Raw genomic sequence first — 21,339 nt, forward strand, 5'->3', positions numbered from 1 at the left:
ATGCTGCTGGCAGGGTGTATGCAAGCACCTGTGATGAGCCCCCTGCGTCCCTGGCTGGGAGGGGAGGGCTGAGCTGAGACAATGTGAGGAGTTTGGAGATGGGCACTTGGGAACTGCATTCACCCCATTGTCCATTTTCTTCTCAGGGGGGTCTGGGTGCAATCGCTCTCCAGCTCAAGGAGGTGACAGCCTAGGGTAACTGAGACCAGGTCTGACGGACAGACTGTCCCTCGGCACAAAGGGACAGTCCCTTTGCCACACAGGACCCACAAGGTTTCTCTCAGCGACAAGCAGAAGTGCCACTTGGGGGATCCTCAGCCAGCTCCCACCCGAATTCACTAAATGGACCAGCAAAAGGTCTTTCTGAAAGGAAAGAGGCGGTTTGGGGGGTTTCCATGAGAACTGGAAGAAATACTTCTCTGAGATGTCTACCCTAACTTGTCACTACTTCTTCCTCCTTTGACAGGTCCCAATGCCCAGAGACAGCAAATGTCCAATGACAGCTCCATCACCCAGTTCCTCCTCCTGGCATTCGCAGACACATGGGAGCTGCAGCTCTTGCACTTCTGGCTCTTCCTGGGCATCTACCTGGCTGCCCTCCTGGGAAACGGCCTCATCATCACTGTCATAGCCTGTGACCACCACCTCCACACCCCCATGTACTTCTTCCTCCTCAACCTCTCCCTTCTAGACCTGGGCTTCATCTCCACCACTCTCCCCAAAGCCATGGCCAGCTCACTCTGGGACAACAGATCCATCTCCTACTCAGGATGTGCTGCCCAGCTCTTTTTCTTTCTCTTCTTTATTGTAGGGGAGTATTGTCTTCTCACCATCATGGCCTACGACCGCTACGTTGCCATCTGCAAACCCCTGCACTACGGGACCCTCCTGGGCAGCAGAGCTTGTGCCCACATGGCAGCAGCTGCCTGGGGCAGTGGGTTTCTCTATGCTCTGCTGCACACGGCCAATACATTTTCCCTACCCCTCTGCCATGGCAATGCTGTGGGCCAGTTCTTCTGTGAAATCCCCCAGATCCTCAAGCTCTCCTGCTCAGATGCCTACCTCAGGGAAGTTGGGCTAATTGTGGTTAGTGTCTGTTTAGGATTTGGGTGTTTTGTTTTCATTGTGGTGTCCTATGTGCAGATCTTCAGGGCCGTGCTGAGGATCCCCTCTGAGCAGGGACGGCACAAAGCCTTTTCCACGTGCCTCCCTCACCTGGCCGTGGTCTCCCTGTTTATCAGCACTGGCATATTTGCCTACCTGAAGACCCCCTCCATGTCCTCCCCATCCCTGGATCTGGTAATGGCAGTTCTTTACTCGGTGGTACCTCCAGCCGTGAATCCTCTCATCTACAGCATGAGGAACCAGGAGCTCAAGGATGCAGTGTGGAAACTGAGGACGGGATGATTTTCAGAAGCAATAAACTGTTCATCATCATCTCCATATCACTCATAATATAACTCATTGCAGCCCCAACCTGTCTTCTGAAGTTTTTGTTGCTTTTGTTTTGGGGGGGATTTTGGTTTTTTTCTTTTGTTTTACTGATGATAATGTGGTCCACAAAGCAATGTCATTATTCATCCCTCTTCTGCATCAGGATCTACCTTTCCTGTGTGATCCAGAGAGTGTGTTAATGAGAAGCAAGACTGTCTGTACACTTAAAGAAATCAAAGGACCCTGCAGTGACTGGTTTGTTTGAGATCCTTCCTGAGAGACCTTTCTGGAGCTGCAGGGCAGTGCCTGTGTGCACAGGTGGAGGGGAAAAGAGTCCCAGCACAGGAGCACTGCCAAGCAGCACCAGCGCTTGGTCTTTCCTGAGCTGCTCTCTTTTCACTTCCACACTCTCTTTCTGAGCTCTTGTTTTGGTGCAAGGCCTGAGAGCACTGGCAGCTTGGTCAGAGTCCTGCTGCGTGGCAGTCTTGTGATCATAGGCAGGGACAGGCAATGGGCACTACTATGACAGAGTTTGCCCCCATAACAGTGTTTCTGTCAGACAAGGGGACCTCCTGAGGCAGTGCCTGAAGGCGTAGGTCTTCCTTCAAAGTGGCTGTGAAGAACAAGCGCAAGAAAGTGCCCTGGTGAGGAAAACACCAGTGAACAGACCAAGTGTTTGAATGTGCAGGGTGGGGGAACGCACGCAGCAGTGTCCTCGCACAGCCAGTCCTCCTGGGATAGCCTTGAAGGACCAGCAGAGCAGGGTCTGGCCTGTGCCTGTGGTCACTGGACACCCCAAGGAAAGTGCCCCAGGGCAATCATCACAGGCCAGCCCCTTGCAACCACCATTCCCAACACTGGCTTCTCACTCCAGCTCAGAGAGGTGGTTTGTCCCTCCTGTTCAGAAGGAGGACACTGCATGACTAGGTCAGAAGTCCACGTCTACATTTTACAGACGAGATAGAAGCATGCACATCATGTGCATGTGGGGACATGAACCTGAGTGAGCATGAATGCCATCAGCTGTTCCTCAGAGGTGCCATGAAGGCTTGTGGGACAGACAGTGTCTTGAGGTCACTTCACTGTGAGAGTAACTTCCCCTGGGAAACCACCTGAATGCAGCACTGGGATGGGCTTCCTTGGACCTAAGTCCCGGTGTCCATTCCTCATGCCGTGGGGCATCTCAGATGAGTGCAGGGCAGGGCGACACACTGCAGGGCTGAGGTGCCTCCCAGCCTCCTCCCGGAGTGGCAACAAGAGGCCAGAGAGACACTGTGACTGCTGCGATGCACTGCCTCTGTGTCTGCAAGGGAAGGACTCGTGGCTCTGAAGACCCCTGTGTATATGAGGAGTCAATGAGGCCAACTCAGGTGCGGACATCTCACAGGGCCTTGACGTTTCTATTTGTGACTGCAGGAACAACCCCCAACTTCCCCTTGAGATTCCTCTCACCCGCCTTGGACAGGCTCATTGCAAATACTCCTGTCTGCTCGCGTCACCCTTTCTGGATTGTGCCCTCAAACGTGTCAGAGCAATCAGAGAGGTTCTGGGATCCTCAGAAAAGGCAGACATCAAACATTTCTTCAAGAAGGGCAAGGAGGAGGATTGGGAGAATTACAGGCTGGTCAACCTCACCTTAGTCCCTCAGAAGGTGATGGGCCAAATACACCTGCAGGGATTTACAGGCACTTGAAGGAGAAGGAAGGGACTGCCGAACCCACATGGGTAGGGGCAAGAAGGGCATGTTTCGTACCTGGACCTTAGCAAGGGCTTTGACATGGTCTCCATAGTCTCTATACAGTCGGATTGGGCCAACCCGTTGAATGTCTTTATTAACTCCCTGTATAATGTGACAGAGGGCATTTTCAGCTCCTTTGTGGATGATGCCAAACTGGGCAGAGCCTCTGAGCGACCTCATCAGGTTAACCCTGCCTTGAGCAGGATAGCCGGACAAGATGAACTTCAGGGCTCTCTTCCAACCTGAGTTATTTGATGATTCCATGAGTCTCTCCCTTGGAGAGCTTTTGGAGACAGAATCGACAAAACAAAGAGGCAGCAGTAGAGATATAAAATGCAGCGGTAGAAATACAGCAGTTCCTCTGAGGAACATTTCTCCACTCAAATTGTTGGTAGGAAATCTACTGGATAAATTTGATGAAAGCAGCTTACTTTTACCTGCTCAGGTACTGGGCCACAAAGAGGGTGATGGTTGGATATGGTATGATGTGGTCAATTGTGTATAAGTACCTCATAATCCAGTAGGAAGCAAATGGGGAGGTGAGGTCAGTTCTGCCTCTGGAGGTGATAGGCCAGCAGCAGGAACGTGGCTGAGAAAGGGACTCTGAGGTCACTTCACTCTGAAATAGCTGATAGGCCAGACCTTGGCCCATGGCTGGGATACGTGCTTTAAAGCTCACATCTGACAGCGTCTCTGACAGGCCAGCAGAAGGCACCTGGTTGGCACATTGTCTGTGAGATCCCATCTGCCAAAGGACCTAGGCTTAGTCCAGGAAGGGGGCTTATATCTTGGTGGTCAGGTCTGTTCTGCCTGAGAACATGATGGGACAGCAGCAGGCACACGGCTTGGTCGTGTCTATCATCTGAGAAGCTGAAAGGCTAGCAGCCTTGGGAGATCATGGTGAGGTTACTTCTGCCTGGTCAGGTGAAAGGCCTCAAGAAGACTGGTGGGTTGGGATGCCTGCCTGAAGGGTTGTTTCTCAGATGGTGGAGCTTTCCTTGGAGGTAGGAAACAACAGGAGAGAGAAACGCTGCCACACAGTGCAGCGTGGAAGGTGGAGACTGGACATGAGGAGGAAGAACTGTCACTCCAAGGGTAGTGCTGTGGTACAAGAAGTCATCCCGAAGGAGTGTGAGATCAGTCCATCTCTGTGTGTTTCAAGGAACAGAGCGTGAGGGTGGACAGATGTCCGTGAATGTATGGAAATGCCAGGGTGAGAGCAAGGTGAGGAAGTGAGATGGGTGTCTACAGTGTGCAGGGAAAAGAAGCAGCTGTGGGACAGCGTAGGACAACGTGTGGTGGAGATGGCAAAGGGCGCTGGCAAGGCTGGAAGTCGCCAAGAGAACCCAAGTCTGTGTCCCCTTGGCAATCGTCTCTGCCACCAAGGCCTGTGAGGAGACATGTTGTCCTAAGGCACTGGGGGGGCCTCGTTGCCTCCTTGCACACCCCCAGTAAGGCTGGGAACTGCCATCCCGTTGTCCTTCACTCAGCACGACACCCCCCACATCCCACTGCCCCAGGAAGAGCCCTGAGCAAGGCGTGAAGGACAGGATCTGCCTTCCCAGGGGCTGGGGGTCAGGCCTTGGCCCTTCTGCTTCATCAAACAAAAGCAGGGCTTCCTCTGCATCTCAGCTGCCTGTACATTACCTTTGCCTGCCTGCAATCATGGCCTCCAATTATCCCTTCTAATGAGTCCTCGGGGAGCCTTTGCTGGTCATGGTGCTCAGTGGGACTCAATGCTTCAAGGTACTCTGGGTTTTTTCCTTTTACACTGAGTCTTTGAGAGGTTTGTGCAATCTCCTCTCAGTACCTGAGGTTTGTTACTCAGCACCAAATACACCATGGGACTCATTAAAATAAAGTAAGCCCTAACGAGCCATCTCTCTCCCTGTGATTTTCTTCAAGTCTTCAAGAGTTGTACAGATAATTGGAGTTGTTTCCTAGTGTAGTTGTGGAGAAAGATTTCAAAGAACTTCTAACAAAGAGGAGGTTTTATTTCCAAGGGTGTATTTTACCACTTTTCAGTTTAGAGAAGAGGTGATGGCAGCATTCCTCAGTAGATATTGCTCCAGGGTCTCTCCTAAGGACGCCTGGACAGGAGGAAAAGCAGTCCCTTGAGGTCTGACACAGCATGGACAACCTTCACCTCAGCTCCCCAGCCCCACCATTTCTCTCATTGGCCACCGGGGACTTTTCCTTACATCAGACTTCTCCACTGAATTCTGCAGCTGGATGTTACAGCTCCTTTGTACCAACCCGCACTTGCTTTCCTTAGAGAAATGGCTGCACGTATATTTTTTTTTTCCTATTTGCAAGCAAAGAAAAGTCAAGCACGATAAAGTTTCATCGACATTAAAACACACTCTGCACCATATGCTTACTACAAGCTGCCTCTAATGATGTTGCATTTCTCCAAGGGATAATCATATGAGGAATGTTTTAGACAGGTAGGTGCCAAAAGCTAGATATAAACACAGCTAAAGAGTTGCCTAAGAGCAAATTGGACTAGTGTCGTGATTTAATCTGGTCGGCACCTAAACCAACCCCACAGCTGTTCTCTAACTCCCCTTCCTGGGATGGGGGAGAGGACTGAAAATGGAAAAAAGGAAATCTCTATGGGTTGAGATAAAGACAGTTTAATAGGACAGAAAAGGATGATGATGATGTTAGTAATAACAACAATAATAATAATAGACTATACAAAACAAGTGATGAACAGCACAATTTCTCACCACCTGAAGTCGATGCTCAGCAAGATCCCAACCTGCCCCGTCTCCTGGCAAGCCCCCAGTTCTATATGGAGAATGATGTCATAAGGTATGGAATATCCCTTTGGTCAGTTTGGGTCAGCTGTCCTGGCTGTCTCCCCTCCCAGCTTCTTGGTGCCCCCCAACTTCTCGCTGGCAGGCCATATGAGAAGATGAAAAGTCCTTGACTGCTTGGCAACAACTAAAACCATCAGTGTGTTATCAACAATACTCTCCAAAACACAGCACTATCCCAACTGCTAGGAAGAAAATTAACTCTATCCCTGCTGAAACCAGGACAGCTACTTAATCACAGGGCAAGCATTTAACTCCCTGATGTCAAAACAGCAGCTTGGGGTGGGTGACAGGAATGTGAAGGAACAAAGAGTAAGGGGAGGCGAAAACTGGAGCATAATGGAAAAGGCCTTTGTCTAGACAGTCTGCTGGAAAGATGACTTTACAAATGGTTGTTGTTATCAGGAGAGGTGACAATATAGGAAAGATCAGGGAAATTAAAAACTCCATATAATGGGCAGAGTAGTGATGATGAAGGTACAGGGGAAGATCAATATTTCTTTTGAATATGCCTTTTCAAAGTTCACAGGCTTGGTAGAGGTCTCTTGTGAGTGAGGACGTGCAAAAACTGCACCCGTCTTGGAAAGTGGCCAACATTGCAACCCAGGGAACCCCAGGCTGCACCAGCTCACTTTGGTGAGGAGTGTGCCATCAGGTAGAGTCTTCTCAGGTGACATATCTGGGCACCCAGATGAGAAGAACGTGTCCACAAGCTGTCAGCATGGACTTCCCAAGGGTATATCATGCCTCACCAACCTGGTTGCCTTCATGACAAACTAACTGCAGTTATGCATGAGGCGAGAAGAGGGGCCATCGTTTACGTCAGCTTCAGCAAGACACATGGCATGATCTCCCTCACTATTCTTGCTCCCACGTTAGGCCATTACAGTCTGGAGGGGTAGACAAACAGATGGGTAAAACACCAGCTGGATGATCAGGCTGGGAGCGCAGTGGTGAAGGGGTCATACCCTACGTGGAGGCCAGTGAGACATCCTGGGGCATCGTGGGGCAGCACAGGGGATGCTCCTGGGCCCTGTGCAGTTTATCACCTGCATCCATGACCTGGAGGAGGCAACTCTCACCACGTGTGTCAATGACACTAAATGGGGGGGGGGGATCGTTCCTGTGCCTTAGCGAAGCCGTTCAGGGGAAACGTGCCAGGCAGAAGGACTGTCCTGTCAGGAACTTCATGACAGAGAAGACAGACAAAGGCCAGGTCCTGCACCTGGGACAGACTGACACCAGCAGTGGCCGGGGCTGAGGAATGCCTGGCTGGGGATCAGCCCTGCCTCAAAGGCCCTGGTGGTGCTGGGGGACAAACGACAACGATCAATCCCACCATGCGACCTGCTAGCAAAGGTCACCAGCGGTGTCCTGGAGTGTGTGAACTGGAGTGTCAGCAGGAGAGTGAGGGAAGCGACTGTGTCCCCCTGCTTATCGCTCTGTAGACCACCTGTACGCTGCTGTGTCAAGTTTGGGGCCCCCCCTGGGGAGGGGGAGGAGGAGGAGGGAGTGAGCAGCTGTGTGCCTGCTGGGCTGTTGGCCAGTCAAGCCACCCCATGGAGGAAGATGTTGATAACTGGGAGCGAGCGCAGTGGGAGGCCTCCGAGATGCTCAGGGGCTGGAGCACATGCCTGGGAGGAGAAACTGAGGGGAAGAACCTTGTTCAGCCTGCAGAAGAGGCGGCCTCAGGAACCTCGTAGCAGCCTGCCAGTCCCTACGGAGACTTTTTCAGGAAGATGGAGCCAGTCTGGTCACCATGGTGCTCGGCAGGGGGAAAACAGACAAGAGTTAGATGATGGAATAAGGCAGGTTCAGCGCAGAGATAAGGAAAATCTTTTTTCCCCTGAGGGCATCTGAGCATCAGAGCAGGCTTCCCCAAGACGTTGTGCCATCTCTGTCCTTGGGTGTTTTCCAGCCCCAACTGGATAAAGCCTTGAGCAACGCTGTCTGACTCCATACCTGATTCTGTTGTGAGCAGGACGCCAGAGCAGAGACCTCCTGAAATCCCAGGTGGTTTCCAGGGCAATGACGGAGAGAAAAAGAGGTCACCGCTGCCTCCTGCAGCATCAGGGACTGAGGAGTGTGCTCCTGCCTCTTGGCTCCTGACAACGGTAAGTGCCTTTTGGCCTGCCCTGAAATGCGGAGATAGTGTGGCAGCACAGACACCGCCAGCAGCAGCTGCAGGCATCTGTCCAGCTTGGCCGGGCTCACTGGAACGGGCTTCCTTCAGCTCTGAGAAATGCCGCCTGTGAGACAGTCACCGTATGAGAAGTTCTCTGGCAGTTTCCCGTCAGCAAAGCTGGCCGGAACTCTGCTCTACCTGTGATCTTGCGAAGCGCTGAGACATCGGAGAGTTACAAAGAATTGGCTGTATGTCTGAGGGCATTTTGAAATGACCAGGAAATGCTGGCATGTGGATAACCTGCATACAAATGGGTGCTTTGAGTTAAAGCCTTAATTTAACATACATGTGGGTATCTCACAGTTTTTTCAGAAAACAAAGGTATTTCTTTTTTTCGGTACACTTACATGAATCAGTAGGTAGATTAGAAAACAATCATGGTGACTTTTCCCTCACACCAACCCCAATGTTGTCTTGGAAACAAAGGTAACAAAGGAACAAACCTCTGTGAGATACATAAAACTCACAGGAAAAAGGCAGGAATGCCTTGGAAAAAGAATCAAACTACTAGGACCACATGTTTTTGTGAATCCAGATTTTTCTCGTGAGAAAACCCTTCTGTGTTTTTCATTTGGCTAATCTGAATGCTTTAATTACATGTTTTATGACCTGCTGTTCTCCTCAGTAATGCATCAGAGTTTAAGAAGACTTTGCAAAGGGAGTTAGCGATGGCTGGGGAGACACCGCCAGCATCCTCAGTCCTCTGCCTGGAAGAGCATATTCCTTCCCCATGTCAAACTGAGCTTCTTAAACATCTTTCAGCTGAGTCTCTTCTTCATAGGAAGACACCTGCTACTGCAGTGCTGCTTGCTTGGAGCTCACATCCTGCAAGTGAACCCAGCAAGAAGTCTTGATGCTCTGGGAAGGTGGGAAATGCAAAGGGAAGGCTCAGTTCCCCAGGCAGCAAGAGCATTGCTCTGCTTCTGCCAGGGCTTGCAGGGGAGAGGGAAGCATTGCAGGGCTGGGATCAGAGCGAATGGGCCCTCGGCTGGATTTGTAAGCTGTCAGAAATCCAAGTGACAGAGCAGGAAACTTAGGAAAGCTGAATAATTCAGGACTCATGGAGAAGTTACAAAAGTCTGACCTGTTCAGAAAAAGTGGGTATCGTCAGGACATGACCCAATTTTAATCACCTTCTTCTCTGTATGACTGAAAACTGCATGAAGCCGTTTGATTGCTTGCATAAACGTGTCTTTTAGCACCCTGAAATCTTGTGGTTGATGCAGAGACTGCTGCTCATCTGTCTTGTTAAGAAGTCCCATGGATGCATCAGTATTACTCGATTCCTTGACGGACAGAAGCCTGTTTTAATTTTGATGGGATTCACCCTTTGCCATGTAAAAATGAATGATTCGGATCTAAATATATTCTCCCAGATCTTTGTGTGTGGACACAGTATCAAGAGATGAGCTCTTACACGTGAGGAAAGCTGGGATTAATGTCTCTCACTAAGGTCTAAGAATCAAGCCATGCCTTGCCTTGCTTTGTTTTGATTGCCTCTCCGTGCCCAGCCCAGCCTTGCTTTCTCTTCCCCTTTTTCGTCCCTCTCCTCCTTTTCACCCTATGTCTTCTTAATGTTCTTACATTCAGTGCAGCTCCTACAAGGTCTGGACAAGGAACGTAAGCAAGACTGTTCTTAAAGGGGCTAGTATTGATCCATTCTCTTCCTTTTCTCTCATCTCTCACCAGATATTCTAGGTAATAAAATCACCTCTAAAAAAAGAAAGTCAAGTTTCTCTTATCCATGTGACAAAACCCAGACATTCAGGCTCAAGGATTCTGTTCTCTCCTCCCTTTACAAACCTCCCTGCAGCAAGCAACCCATGTTAGATTGCCAAACGTTCATGCATATCTTGGTCAAGCTTGCCTAACCCTGCAATCACGTGTCTGCTGATGTTTGTAATCTTTCTCCAGGCTTGGAGTGTACGTGATGGTGGACGGGCCATCAGCATCCTCTAAGAGCCTGTGGTTTGGCTTGCTCTGCATAGGGAAAATGCCCCAAAGAAAAGGCTTGGAGAACCACACCGTTGGATCTGGATTCATTCTCCTGGGATTTTCTGAGCACTCCAGCCTGCAGGGCCTGTGCTTCACCATATTCCTGCTCATCTACCTCCTGGCTCTCACAGGGAACAGCCTGATTGCACTCATCACAGTGCTGGACTCAAGCCTCCACAGCCCCATGTATTTCTTCCTGAGGAACCTGTCCTTCCTGGAGATCTGCTACACATCAGTCACTCTGCCAAAAATGCTGGTGGGTTTCCTGATGGAAGACGGCAGGATCTCCTTGCTTGGCTGTGCTGCCCAGCTCTATTTCCTGGTTTTGTTGGGCAGCATCGAATGCCTTCTCCTGGCTGCCATGGCCTACGACCGCTACATAGCCATCTGTGACCCCCTGCACTACACCCTCATCATGAGCAGGGGTGTCTGTCTGCATCAGACTGCTGGTGGGGTCATGGGTGGTCGTCGTACCAGTGCAAGTAGGACAGACCTACCAGGTGTTCACTTTGCCCTTCTGTGCATCCCTGGACCTTCGCCACTTTTTCTGGGATGTCCCCCCTCTGCTGGAACTGGCCTGTGCAGACACTTTCTGGAACCAAGTGATGCTGTACACCATCATCCTGGTCTTTGCGATCCTTCCCTTCTCCTTCATAGTTATTTCTTACATGAAAATTATCAGGGCAATTCTGAGAATACCTTCAGTTCTGGGCAGACACAAAGCCTTTTCCACCTGCTCTTCACACCTCGGGGTGGTGACGCTCTTCTATGGCTCAGCCACAATCATCTACTTAAAGCGATGGTCAAGGGATTCTGTAGACCCTGACAAGTACCTTGCCCTGTTCTACACAATTGTGACCCCCATGTTTAAGCCTGTCATCTATAGCCTGAGGAACAAGGAAGTGAGAATTGCCTTGAAGAGACTCCTATGGACAAAGTGATACTACAGAGTATGTAAAATAGCCCCAAATAGTCCCAAATGCCCCACTGGGGTACGTGGTTGTCTGAAAAAAGGCATCCCACATTTGCCCCAAAAAACCCCACATGTCCAGCCTGGCTTCCATCCTCCTCAAGAAGGGGGAAGGTGGCCTGAGGCATTCCTGGTATGTCATGCCCCACCATGATTAATGCAAACAGCTCCTTCAAGCTCTGTCTGACCAATGTAAAGTTAAAGGGAAATAGCCGAATCGTGGTCAGCAGTCAAGGAGGCCCAAAGGTGACACAACCGATGAAGAGATGACTACCCTCAGGTTTGAGAAATCACTTGCTAGACCCCATGGACTGTCTAGAGTGTCACTGCATGGAATCAGCCTAAAAACATCAAAAAAAAAAAAAACTGGGGGGCTGAGATAAAGGCAGTTTATTAGGTAAAGCAAAAGCCGTGCACACAAGCAAAGCAAAACAAGGAATTCCTCCATCACTTCCCATCAGCAGGCAGGTGTTCAGCCATCTCCAGGAAAGCAGGGCTCCATCACGCGCAATGGTTACTTGGGAAGACACACACCGTCACTCCCAATGCCCTCTCCTTCCTTCTTTTTCCACCAGCTTTTATGGCTCAACACGATGTCATATGGTATGGAATATCCCTTGGTCAGGTGAGGTCAGCTGTCCCAGCCGTGTCCCCTCCAAACTTCTCGCTGGTGGGATGGTGTGAGGAGCAGAAAAGGCCTTGACATCGTGCAAGCACTTCTCAGCAGTAACTAAACCATCCCTGTGTTATCAACACTGTTTTCAGCACACATCCAAAACACAGCCCCATGCAAGCTACTATGGAGAAAATTAACTCCGTCCCAGCCAAAACCAGCACACGCATTTATGTACTGAATCTGCTTTGCCAGTCTGAAACTGTCTCTTTAAAAAATGAGCCAGTGGGGGGTTGTAGCCCAAATGCCTATGCAGCATGAAGTGGGTTTCCCCAAATGGAGCAGCTTTGCACAATGTCTGCTCCACGAGGGGAAATATCTCAGCCTGCAATTGCAAATGGCTGATGCTGTGGAGGACAAATGTGTTTCCTGAGACAATATTCGATAAGCAAACAATACAAAAAGATTGGGAAGGTGAATGGGTAGGACAGAAACAGGAAAATTGCCCATCCACTGGAGCTCTGCAGAAGGAGGCTGGAGTGGTGCCCAGCATGAGGTGCTACAGTGGGATCAGTACCTAGACAAGACTTTTGTAGGGAAGGCTTTGCAAAGGAATAGCCTGACCTCACCCACCTGAAAAATAGACGCCGGGCAGCGTATTGAAGTGATGGTGAGATATGTCCCGGGGTAAAAGACCTTTGATGAGAGAAGGCTGGAGAGCTTTGGGTTGCAGAGATTGGAGGTAGTCCTCTGGCAATCTGAGTAGACTAAGCTTTGGAAAGGAGGAAAATAAAGAAGCTCTCAAGGATGTTTAAGGAATTAGTGGTCCTGTCACTAATAACACGAACAGCACAGTGCTGTAAGGGAATTCCTTCTTTTTCTTCATTAGGATTAATCAAAGCACTTCAATTTCATTCCCAACATTCATTTCTACTTTATAAAAGAGCCATAAGTTCTCAGCAGTTAGCCTCTGGCATGAAGTTCTTAAAACGCAGTGCTGCTTCTCTCACTGTTACCATTTCAATATTACACTTCTTAGACAGTATTGCCCTTAAATTATCCCTGCTTCATCTCTCTCCTCCCTGTTGTGTGGAGGAGAGGGAGGTGGAAGAGGGGAGCTGTTGCTTTTTTAGCCACAGGCGGCCAAGGGACAGACCCCAGCTTATGCAAAAGCACAAAGGAAGACAACATTTCCACGTGGTGTACGCTAACACAACACCGCTACCTGCATTTCCAGTCTCTGATGTCCTAACTGTGCGGCAGGGAGCCTGGAAGCTCTGAGCTCCCTTCATCTGCCCTGCAATTCAGCATGTAAAATGAAACTAACCTCCTCAAAGAGATTCTTCTGGTTCTCTTCAGAACCTACAGCACCACATTTGCCAGGAGACTGGCCAGGACAGGGAAAGTGGACTCGCATTCCTCTGCACAGAAAGCTTAGGTGTTCCTGGGAAGCTCGGGAGGCATGGCATACCGATTCCTGGGTTCAAGGAGCCGCTCAAAGGCTTTGTGTCCATTTCCATAACGGTGGATTCAATGCCTGGCACACGTGCAGCCTCTGTACTGGGATGCTGATGTCTATGGAGCAACCTGCTCCAACCTCCGAGCTGGCCCTGCTTGGAACCAAAGGTAGAACTAGAGACCTCCTGAGTACAGGAGCATTCCACCCTGAATCGTCCTAGGACCCCCTGCTGCAGAGACCCCCACCTCCAGCTGAATCCTTTCTCCTGGGGCACACTGCAAGGCACAGGCTTATGGAAGGGTTGTTGGGAAAGGGAGCGCTGGGATCTCTGGTCCAGCCTCCCAGCAAAGGGTGGGGTATCGCCAGTCCCACAGTCAGCTTGGCTGGAAACTGAAGACCTCCAAAGATGGAGATCACAGAGAGTTCTGGGTGTCCTGCTGCCGTCAGCAGCACCCTCTGTTCACTCTTTCTGAAGGCCCAGTGTGAAGGTCCCAGGAGGAAACTTGTGGCTGTTGCCTCTGCCAGGATTCAGCTGCCTTTGAGTGCCCTGCTCCTCACCTTCAGCAGACTAAAGAGACCCAGTTCCTTCTGCCTCTCCACACGGCTTGTGCTTTAGGCCCCAAATCTCATCACGACAAACTGCCTCTGGACATTCTCCAGTTTCTCCATCCACCTTTCAAAATGGGAAACCCACTGGCTCATATGGCATCCATCATAACTCCCATGCCCTTCTCCTCAGGACACTCCTCAGCCAGGCACGTCATGGTCCTCATGCATGCGGTTTATTCTGCTCCAGATGCAGACCTTGCCTTTCTGTTGGCCAAAGGCGCGAGGGTGTGAAGGTCCCTCTGGCCTGAAACTCCCACATGTCAGCATTCGAGATTTGTGGGTCAATGCCTCCAGCAGCATAGCAATATGGGGATTTCTCTCCTGCCAAGTATCAATAATTGTTCCCTATTCCTCTGCCAGGGCAATGCCCTGGACCTGTTCCGACATGAAATCACCCAGATCCTCAGGCTCCCCTGCTCAGATGTCCACCTCAGTGAGGCTGGGTTTATTGTGGTTAGTGTCTGTTTAGCATTTGGTGTTTTGTTTTCATTGTGGTGTCCTATGTGCAGATCTTCAGGGCCGTGCTGAGGATCCCCTCTGAGCAGGGACGGCACAAAGCCTTTTCCACGTGCCTCCCTCACCTGGCCGTGGTCTCCCTGTTTAGCAGTGTCGTGGTTTAGGCCCAGCCGATAGCTGGGTGCCACGTGGCCGCTCACTCACCCCTCCCCCAGCGGGATGGGAGAGGAGAAGTATAACAAAAGGCTTGGGTCGAGATAAGGACAGGGAGAGATCACTCACTAATTACCGTCACGAGCAAAACAGACTGAACTTAGAGAGGAAATTCATCTAATTTATTACTAGGCAAAACAGAGTAGAGCAATGAGAAAATACAATCAAGTCTTAAAACACCTCCCCCCACCCCTCCCATCTTCTCGGGCTCAACTTCACTCCCGGCTTCAACCTCCTCCCCCCTCAGCGGCACAAGGGGGCAGGGAATGGGGGTTGCGGTCAGTTCAGCACACATTGTCTCTGCCGCTTCTTTGTCCTCAGGGGGAGGACTCCTCTCATCGTTCCCCTGCTCCAACATGGAGCCTCTCCCACGGGCTACAGTCCTTCACAAACTGCTCCAGCGTGGTCTCTCCCACAGGGTGCAGACCTTCAGGAGCAAACTGCTCCAGCGTGGGGTCTCTCCCACAGGGTCACAAGTCCTGCCAGCAAACCTGCCCTGGCGTGGGCTCCCCTCTTCACGGGTCCACCGGTCCGGCCCGGACTTGCTCCAGCGTGGGCTTCCCACGGGCCACAGCCTCCTTCAGGTGCCTCCACTTGCTCCGGCGTTGGGTCCTCCGCGGGCTGCAGGTGGAATCTCTACACCCCCTCATCCTTCCTCCATGGGCTGCAGGGGACAGCCTGCCTCACCATGGTTTTCACCACGGGCTGCAGGGGGATCTTTGCTCTGGTGTCTGGAGCGCCTCCTCCCCCTCCTTCCTCACTGACCTTAGTGTCTGCAGAGTTTCTTACATCTTCTCACTCCTCCCTCCGGCTGCAAAAGCTTCTTTTTTTTTTTTTTCCTTCTTAAATATGTTATCACAGAGGCGCTGATTGGCTTGGCCTTGGCCAGGGGCAGGTCCATCTTGGAACCAGCTGGCATTGGCTCTATCAGACACAGGGGAAGCTTCTGGCAGCTTCTCACAGAAGCCACCCCTGTAGCCCCTCCCGCTACCAAAACCTTGCCACACAAAACCCAACACAAGCAGCAGTACCGTGTTTGCCCACCTGAAGTCCCCCCCAATCTCCTCCCCATCTCTGGATCTGGTGGTAGCTGTTCTGTACTCTGTGGTACCTCCAGTAGTGACACACTATTTACAGCATGAGGAACCGGGAGCTCAAGGATGCCCTTGAGAAAATGATTCCAAGGACATTTTGCTGTAGTGACAGAATTACCACCTCTGTCCACAAATGATTCCCAGTGTATCTGATTCCAGCTTTTGTTTGTTTGTTTGTTTGTTGTGAGGTTGGGTTTTTTTGGTTTGGTTTCCTTTGGTTTAAACTGTAATTATCATTATTGCTGTTGATATTTTTCATTCATGGTTTTTATGTTTCTTTCTTCACAAATATTTGCATTTACGTCACTGTATCTGAGTCATGTACCAACTTTGCATGTATAAGTGAGCCTGGCTGCCTTTATAAAAGTATGTTTAACACTGCTCAGAGTTAGCGTGACTCGTAGCATCTTGATAATACAGTGGGATCTCCCCAGTGCAGTGCTTTCTGTCTGGGCTCTTTCTCCAAAGAGGCATGAGGAACTGCCCCACTGAAATTCCTCTTCCTCCATGTGTTTGGGAGCAAAAAGCTCAGTGTCTCTTTGTGACCTTTTAGAGACGAGACGTCGGACGGGATTTATGCGTCACCAGTCGGTGTCTGATGACAGGTAAGATGGTGAGTGTAACTGAGGGGTGTACCCAGGGCTCTCACACAGGTGACATTAAGGACACCCATCGTCTAGGAGAGGAATCTGGAGCTGCCTGGAGGGCGCAGTGGTTCTCCAGGAGCGGCATGTTCCCAGGGTTGAGTGGGTATGGAAGAGGTCGGCAAAGATGGGGTTGAGGCCTAAAGTACAGGACATGTGCAGACCTCCTCGGGGCACTCTCCAGTTCCTCCCCACCTCTCTACAGCAGCAATTCCCACAGAGGGACACACCGGTCCAGATGTCACCACACCACGGCTCACTGCAGGGGGATGAAAACTCAAGATGTCTGGGGTGGCAGAGCTTCTCCTACCACGGCCTCAGATGCAGTTGACCTTGTTCACGCTGAGCACGCACCACTGCCTTGTATGGTGTCCCTCGTAGTGCCTACAGCACAGAGGACCCAAATCCTTGCCTGCTAGCCAAATCACTGTATTCCCTTCCCTGCATGCAGTAGTCATGCCACTCTCCTCGAGCTGCATTTCCCTCTGGACACCTATCAGACAACTTAATGCAATTTCTGGTGCAATGATTGTGAGGCTTTTGGGGAGTCAGCAGTCCTAGGATGAAAGCAAGCACACCTTCAAAATTCACCAGGATTCACACGATTTTGAAGGCTTTTGGAAGATGCGGGTATGAACATGTATCACAGTTTCTGCAGGGGCTGTGGGAAAGCCCATACGTACAGTAGTGATGTCTCCAGGAGCTGATCTTAAACTCTCCATCTATCCAGGAGCTGGCCCTGGGATTCCCTCATCCTTCCAGTTACCCCATGGAGAAACACATACACACAAACACACACACAGAGTCATGTATTTGGTAGCGGGAGGGCTACAGGGGGTGGCTTCTGCAAGAAGCTGCTAGAAGCTTCCCCTGTGTCCGATAGAGCTGATGCCAGCCGGCTCCAAGATGGACCCAATGCTGGCCAAGGCCAAGCCTATCAGCAACTGTGGCAGTGCCCCTGTGATAACATATTTAAGAAGGAAGAAAAAGAGAGCGACTGAGACAATTTGAGAGGAACAACTCTGCAGACACCAAGGTCAGTGCAGAAGGAGGGGGAGGAGGTGCTCCAGGCGCCAGAGCAGATTCCGTTGCAGCCCATGGAGGTTGATGGTGGAGCAGATATCCACCTGCAGCCCACGGACGACCCCACACTGGGGCAGGTGGAGACACCTGAAGGAGGCTGTGACCCTGTGGGAAGCCAGCGCTGGAGCAGGCTCCTGGCAGGACCTGTGGACCCATGAAGAGAGGAGCCAGCGCTGGAGCAGTTTTTCTGTCAGGACTTGTGACTCCGCTGGGGGACCCATGCTGGAGCAGTCTGTTCCTGAAGGATTGTACCTCGTGGAAGGGACCCACGCTGGAGCAGGTCATGAAGAAATGTAGCCTGTGGGAAGGACTCAAGCTGGAGAAGTTCACGGAGGACTGTCTCCTGGGAGAGGGACCCCACGCTGGAGCGGGGGAAGCATGAGGAGTCCTCCATGAGGAGAAAGGAGGGGCAGAGACAATGTGTGATGAACTGCCCACAACCCCCATTCTCCGTCCCCCCATTCTGCTGAGGGGGAGGAGGTAGAGAAATCGGGAGTGAAGTTGAGCCCGGCAAGAAGGGAGGTGTGGGGGAAAGGTGTTTTGAGATTTGGTTTTATTTCTTATTACTCTGTTTCGCTTAGTAAGAATTTGGATTATTTTTTTCTAAGTTGAGTCTGTTTTGCCCATGATGGTAAATGGTGAATGATCTCTCCCTGTCCTTATCTCAACCCACAAGCCTTTTGTTATCTTTTCTCTCCCCTGTGCAGTTGAGGAGGGGGAGTGATAGAGAGGCTTTGGTGGGAACTCAGCATCCAGCTGGGGTCAACCCACCACAACGGCTCTCTCCATTGCCAAATCACAGAACCATTGAGGCTGGAAGGCAGCCAGCTTCCACCTTTCTGGGCTTCCTCTTCATGCTTGATTTTTGTCAGGGGCTCCTTTCTTACCCAGTCCAGCCTCCTGCAATGTTGCTTGACTTCCTGCATGTCTGGGTGTATTGTTATGAAGCTTGAAGAGGAGATCCTTGTCTAGCAAACAGCTCTTCCCTCTTCTCTGCAGGACCCTAAACCATGGGATTCTTCCAAGCAGGTTCCTCAGCACGCCAAAGCTGTCTCTCCTCAAGTCCTGCTCTTTGCCTTGTTCCCTTCCCTCAGGAACCTCAACTCTACTTTCTCGCGCCCGATATTCCATCCCTGACCAGCTCTTCCTTGTTTCGACGGATGACGTCCTGAAGGACCGCCCCCCTCACTGGCTCCTCAGTCACCGTTCTCAGGAAGGTGTTGTCAGTGAACTCCAGAAACCTCCTGGATGGCTTTCACCTTGCTGTGTTGCCCCTTCAGTCAATACTGGGATACTGCAGGTCTGCCATGAGGATCAGGGCCTGCAAACATGGGGCTTCTTCCAGTTGTCTGAAGAAGGCCTCATCTACTTCCTCTGCCTCATCAGGAGGTCCACAGCAGACATCCACCAACCACAGTGTTGCATTAGGGGCATTGCTGCGTCACGGGGCTGCATTAGGAGGAACATGGGCCCCTCAACCAACCTGCCTTATCATCCCCCTCAACTCACATTGGTGTGGCCTACACACATGGGTGTGTCCCAGGGTGTGGCTCCCCATTTTGGAGAAGTAGGGAGGAAGTGGGGAGTGTCAAGTGGAGGTCTGCCAAGGTGAGGCTTGGGACCTAGTGCACATGACCTGTGTGGGGTGGTCAAGGGACTGGGCGTTCTTTGGCCCAGCAGTGTGGAGGCTCCAGGCAGTACAGGAGTGGCCTGAGAGTGCTTGAAGAGTTGCTTCAGAGATGACAGAGCTTCCCTTTGTAGTGAGATAGAGCATGAGAAAGAAGTAATGCCACAAAGTGCAGCTGAGGAGGCCTAGACTGGACATGAAGAAATGTCACTCAAAGGGCAGTGCCATGGTGTATGAAGTCACCCAGAGGGAAACTGGATCAGCCCAAGGCTTTGTGTTTCAAGGAACAGCCAGGGAGGGTGGAGAGATATCAGTAAAGGAAGGGAGATGCTGAGGTGAGAGCAAGGTGTGGTAGCAGGGTGGATGTCTACAGCCTGCAGAGAAAGAGGCACCAGGTACCTCCGTGCCTGGCAAGATCATGGAGCAGATCCTCCTGGATGGATGCCCCATCCCTGGAAGGGTTTAAGACCAGGTTGGATGAGGCTTTGGGCAACGTGGTCTAGTGGAGGGTGTCCCTCCCCACAGCAGGGGGGTTGGAACTAGATAATCTTTGAGCTCCTTTCCAACCCAAACCATTCTATGATGATTCGATGATGATGAGGAGGTACAGGTGTGGGACACCAAAGGACAATGGCCTGCAGTGAAGAGGACAGAGGGATGAAGAAAGTCTGAAAAGCCCCCAACAGAGATGACCTCTTTCTCCCCTTGGCAATGGCTGTTGTCTCTGCCACTGGTGCCTATGAGGGAGCACCTCATCCTTACAGCACTAGAGTCTCATGGCCTCCCCTTCCCCACCCAGGAGCCTGGGAGGTGTTGGACCGTGGTCCTGCCCTTGACATTGCCCATCCTCACATCAGACTGCCCCAGGAAGAGCCCTGAGCAATGTGTGAGGGACAGGATCTCCCTTCCCAGGGGCTGGGGGTCACAGCTTGTCCCTTTGACTTGATACAAGACATCCAGGATTACTCAGAATCTGTTCCACCTTTACATTGCCTTTGTCTACCTGTCATCTCTGCCTCCAGCTTTCTGCTCTAACCAGCCCCTGGGGAGGCTTCGTCAGTAATGGTCCTCGGTGGGACCTGTTAACACTCCAAGAAACTTTGGAGTTTGCATCTGACTTGGACTTCTTCAAAGGTTTCTTCAATTTCCTCTCAGTGTCTGAGGTTCAGGGACCAAACCCACCAGAGGGGTCATTAAAATGCCTTGGGCTGGTCCTCTGCTGTTGATCTGGGCTGGGCTCCTGGGATGGAGGGAGCTCATGGCAAGCGGGCAGCGCTGCAGAGAGACAGCTCTGCCCAGGAGCAGCTCCTCTGCAAAGCGCAGCAGGGCTGAGGGCACTGCCTGCAGGCAGCGAGAGGAAGAGAACGACTAAAGGCAGATGGGACTGGGAGGATGCTGAGAGCTCAAAAGAGGGGAAATCTTCACGGCCCTTGACACAGTAAGTCTCTGGCTGCAGAGAAATGCAGCTGCAGTTCGTGGAGGGATCTCCTAAAGCTGGCATAACCCACAGCCTATGGGATCTCTCTCTTCTATAGAGGAGGAGGACGTGCTCCAGAGCAGGGTTTTCCTGCTGCACCATCAGAGGGACAGGGCATGAGAGGGACAGGGACGGCTGCAGAGGTGTGAAGGTGGGTGTACAGCCCAGGGGTGCCCAGGACTGTTCTTCAGAGCAGGGTCTCTATGCCCCAGGGGTCTCATGTGCCATGACAGGGACTCTGCCACCTGCCAGGGTCAGCACTCAGCCTGACCAGGGAGCTCCCCACGGCGTTACACACCATGGAGAAGGAGTGGGTGGAAGAAGTGACCCCCAACAGGGTAGGATCCTTCTGATATTGATTGAGAGGGTGCTGTGTAGGCAGGGCTGGTTAGTGCTCCAGATCACCACGAGGAAAATGGCGGAGGCAGCATTTCAAGAGGAAGGTCAAGGCAGGGACTACCTTCTCAGCTGTCTCCTAAGGGAAAGGGGAGAGGAGCTGTCAAGTTTGGAGAAGTCACTGAGACTCCTGAACCCTTACACTGAGGGATCAACACAGCTGCCAGAAGCCTCCTAAGTGCCTTCACCCACTCCTCCACCAGCAGACAGCATCACCATCACCTTTGCTTGCAGCATCAGTGCTTCTCTGACCTACTCCTGCGGAGCTGCTAACAGGGAGGTGCCCTGGGCAGAGCCCTGCTGCCAGGAGGTGTCTTCAGGGCAGAGCTGAGCACAGAGCAGGTGGGATGGGGTCTGTGAGCACTGACAGGGAGGAGACTTGGAGACAGAGAAACGGCTCCCGGCAGGGACAACTCCAGGGAGCAGAGAGCCAGGCCACCCCCCGGGGCATCACTCTCTGCTCAGCTGCTTAGAGAAAGAGAGAAGAGTTGTGAGAAATGGACTTTGAAACGGGACTCTTCCAA

The 21,339-nt window shown here is 51.5% G+C and overlaps 1 protein-coding gene across 1 annotated transcript; it reads left to right on the forward strand.

Annotated features, from left to right (window-relative positions):
• The first annotated feature begins 489 nt into the window (after positions 1 to 489).
• LOC129201210 (uncharacterized) lies at positions 490 to 18,039 on the forward strand. The gene is given in 6 exon segments (XM_054812365.1): positions 490 to 1,389; positions 8,942 to 9,045; positions 10,094 to 10,595; positions 10,597 to 11,124; positions 16,142 to 16,193; positions 18,023 to 18,039. Coding segments are annotated over 6 exon segments (2,103 nt in total).
• The last annotated feature ends 3,300 nt before the right edge of the window (positions 18,040 to 21,339 follow it).

Source organism: Grus americana, unplaced genomic scaffold (assembly GCF_028858705.1).
Source record: "Grus americana isolate bGruAme1 unplaced genomic scaffold, bGruAme1.mat scaffold_848, whole genome shotgun sequence".
NCBI lineage: Eukaryota > Metazoa > Chordata > Aves > Gruiformes > Gruidae > Grus > Grus americana.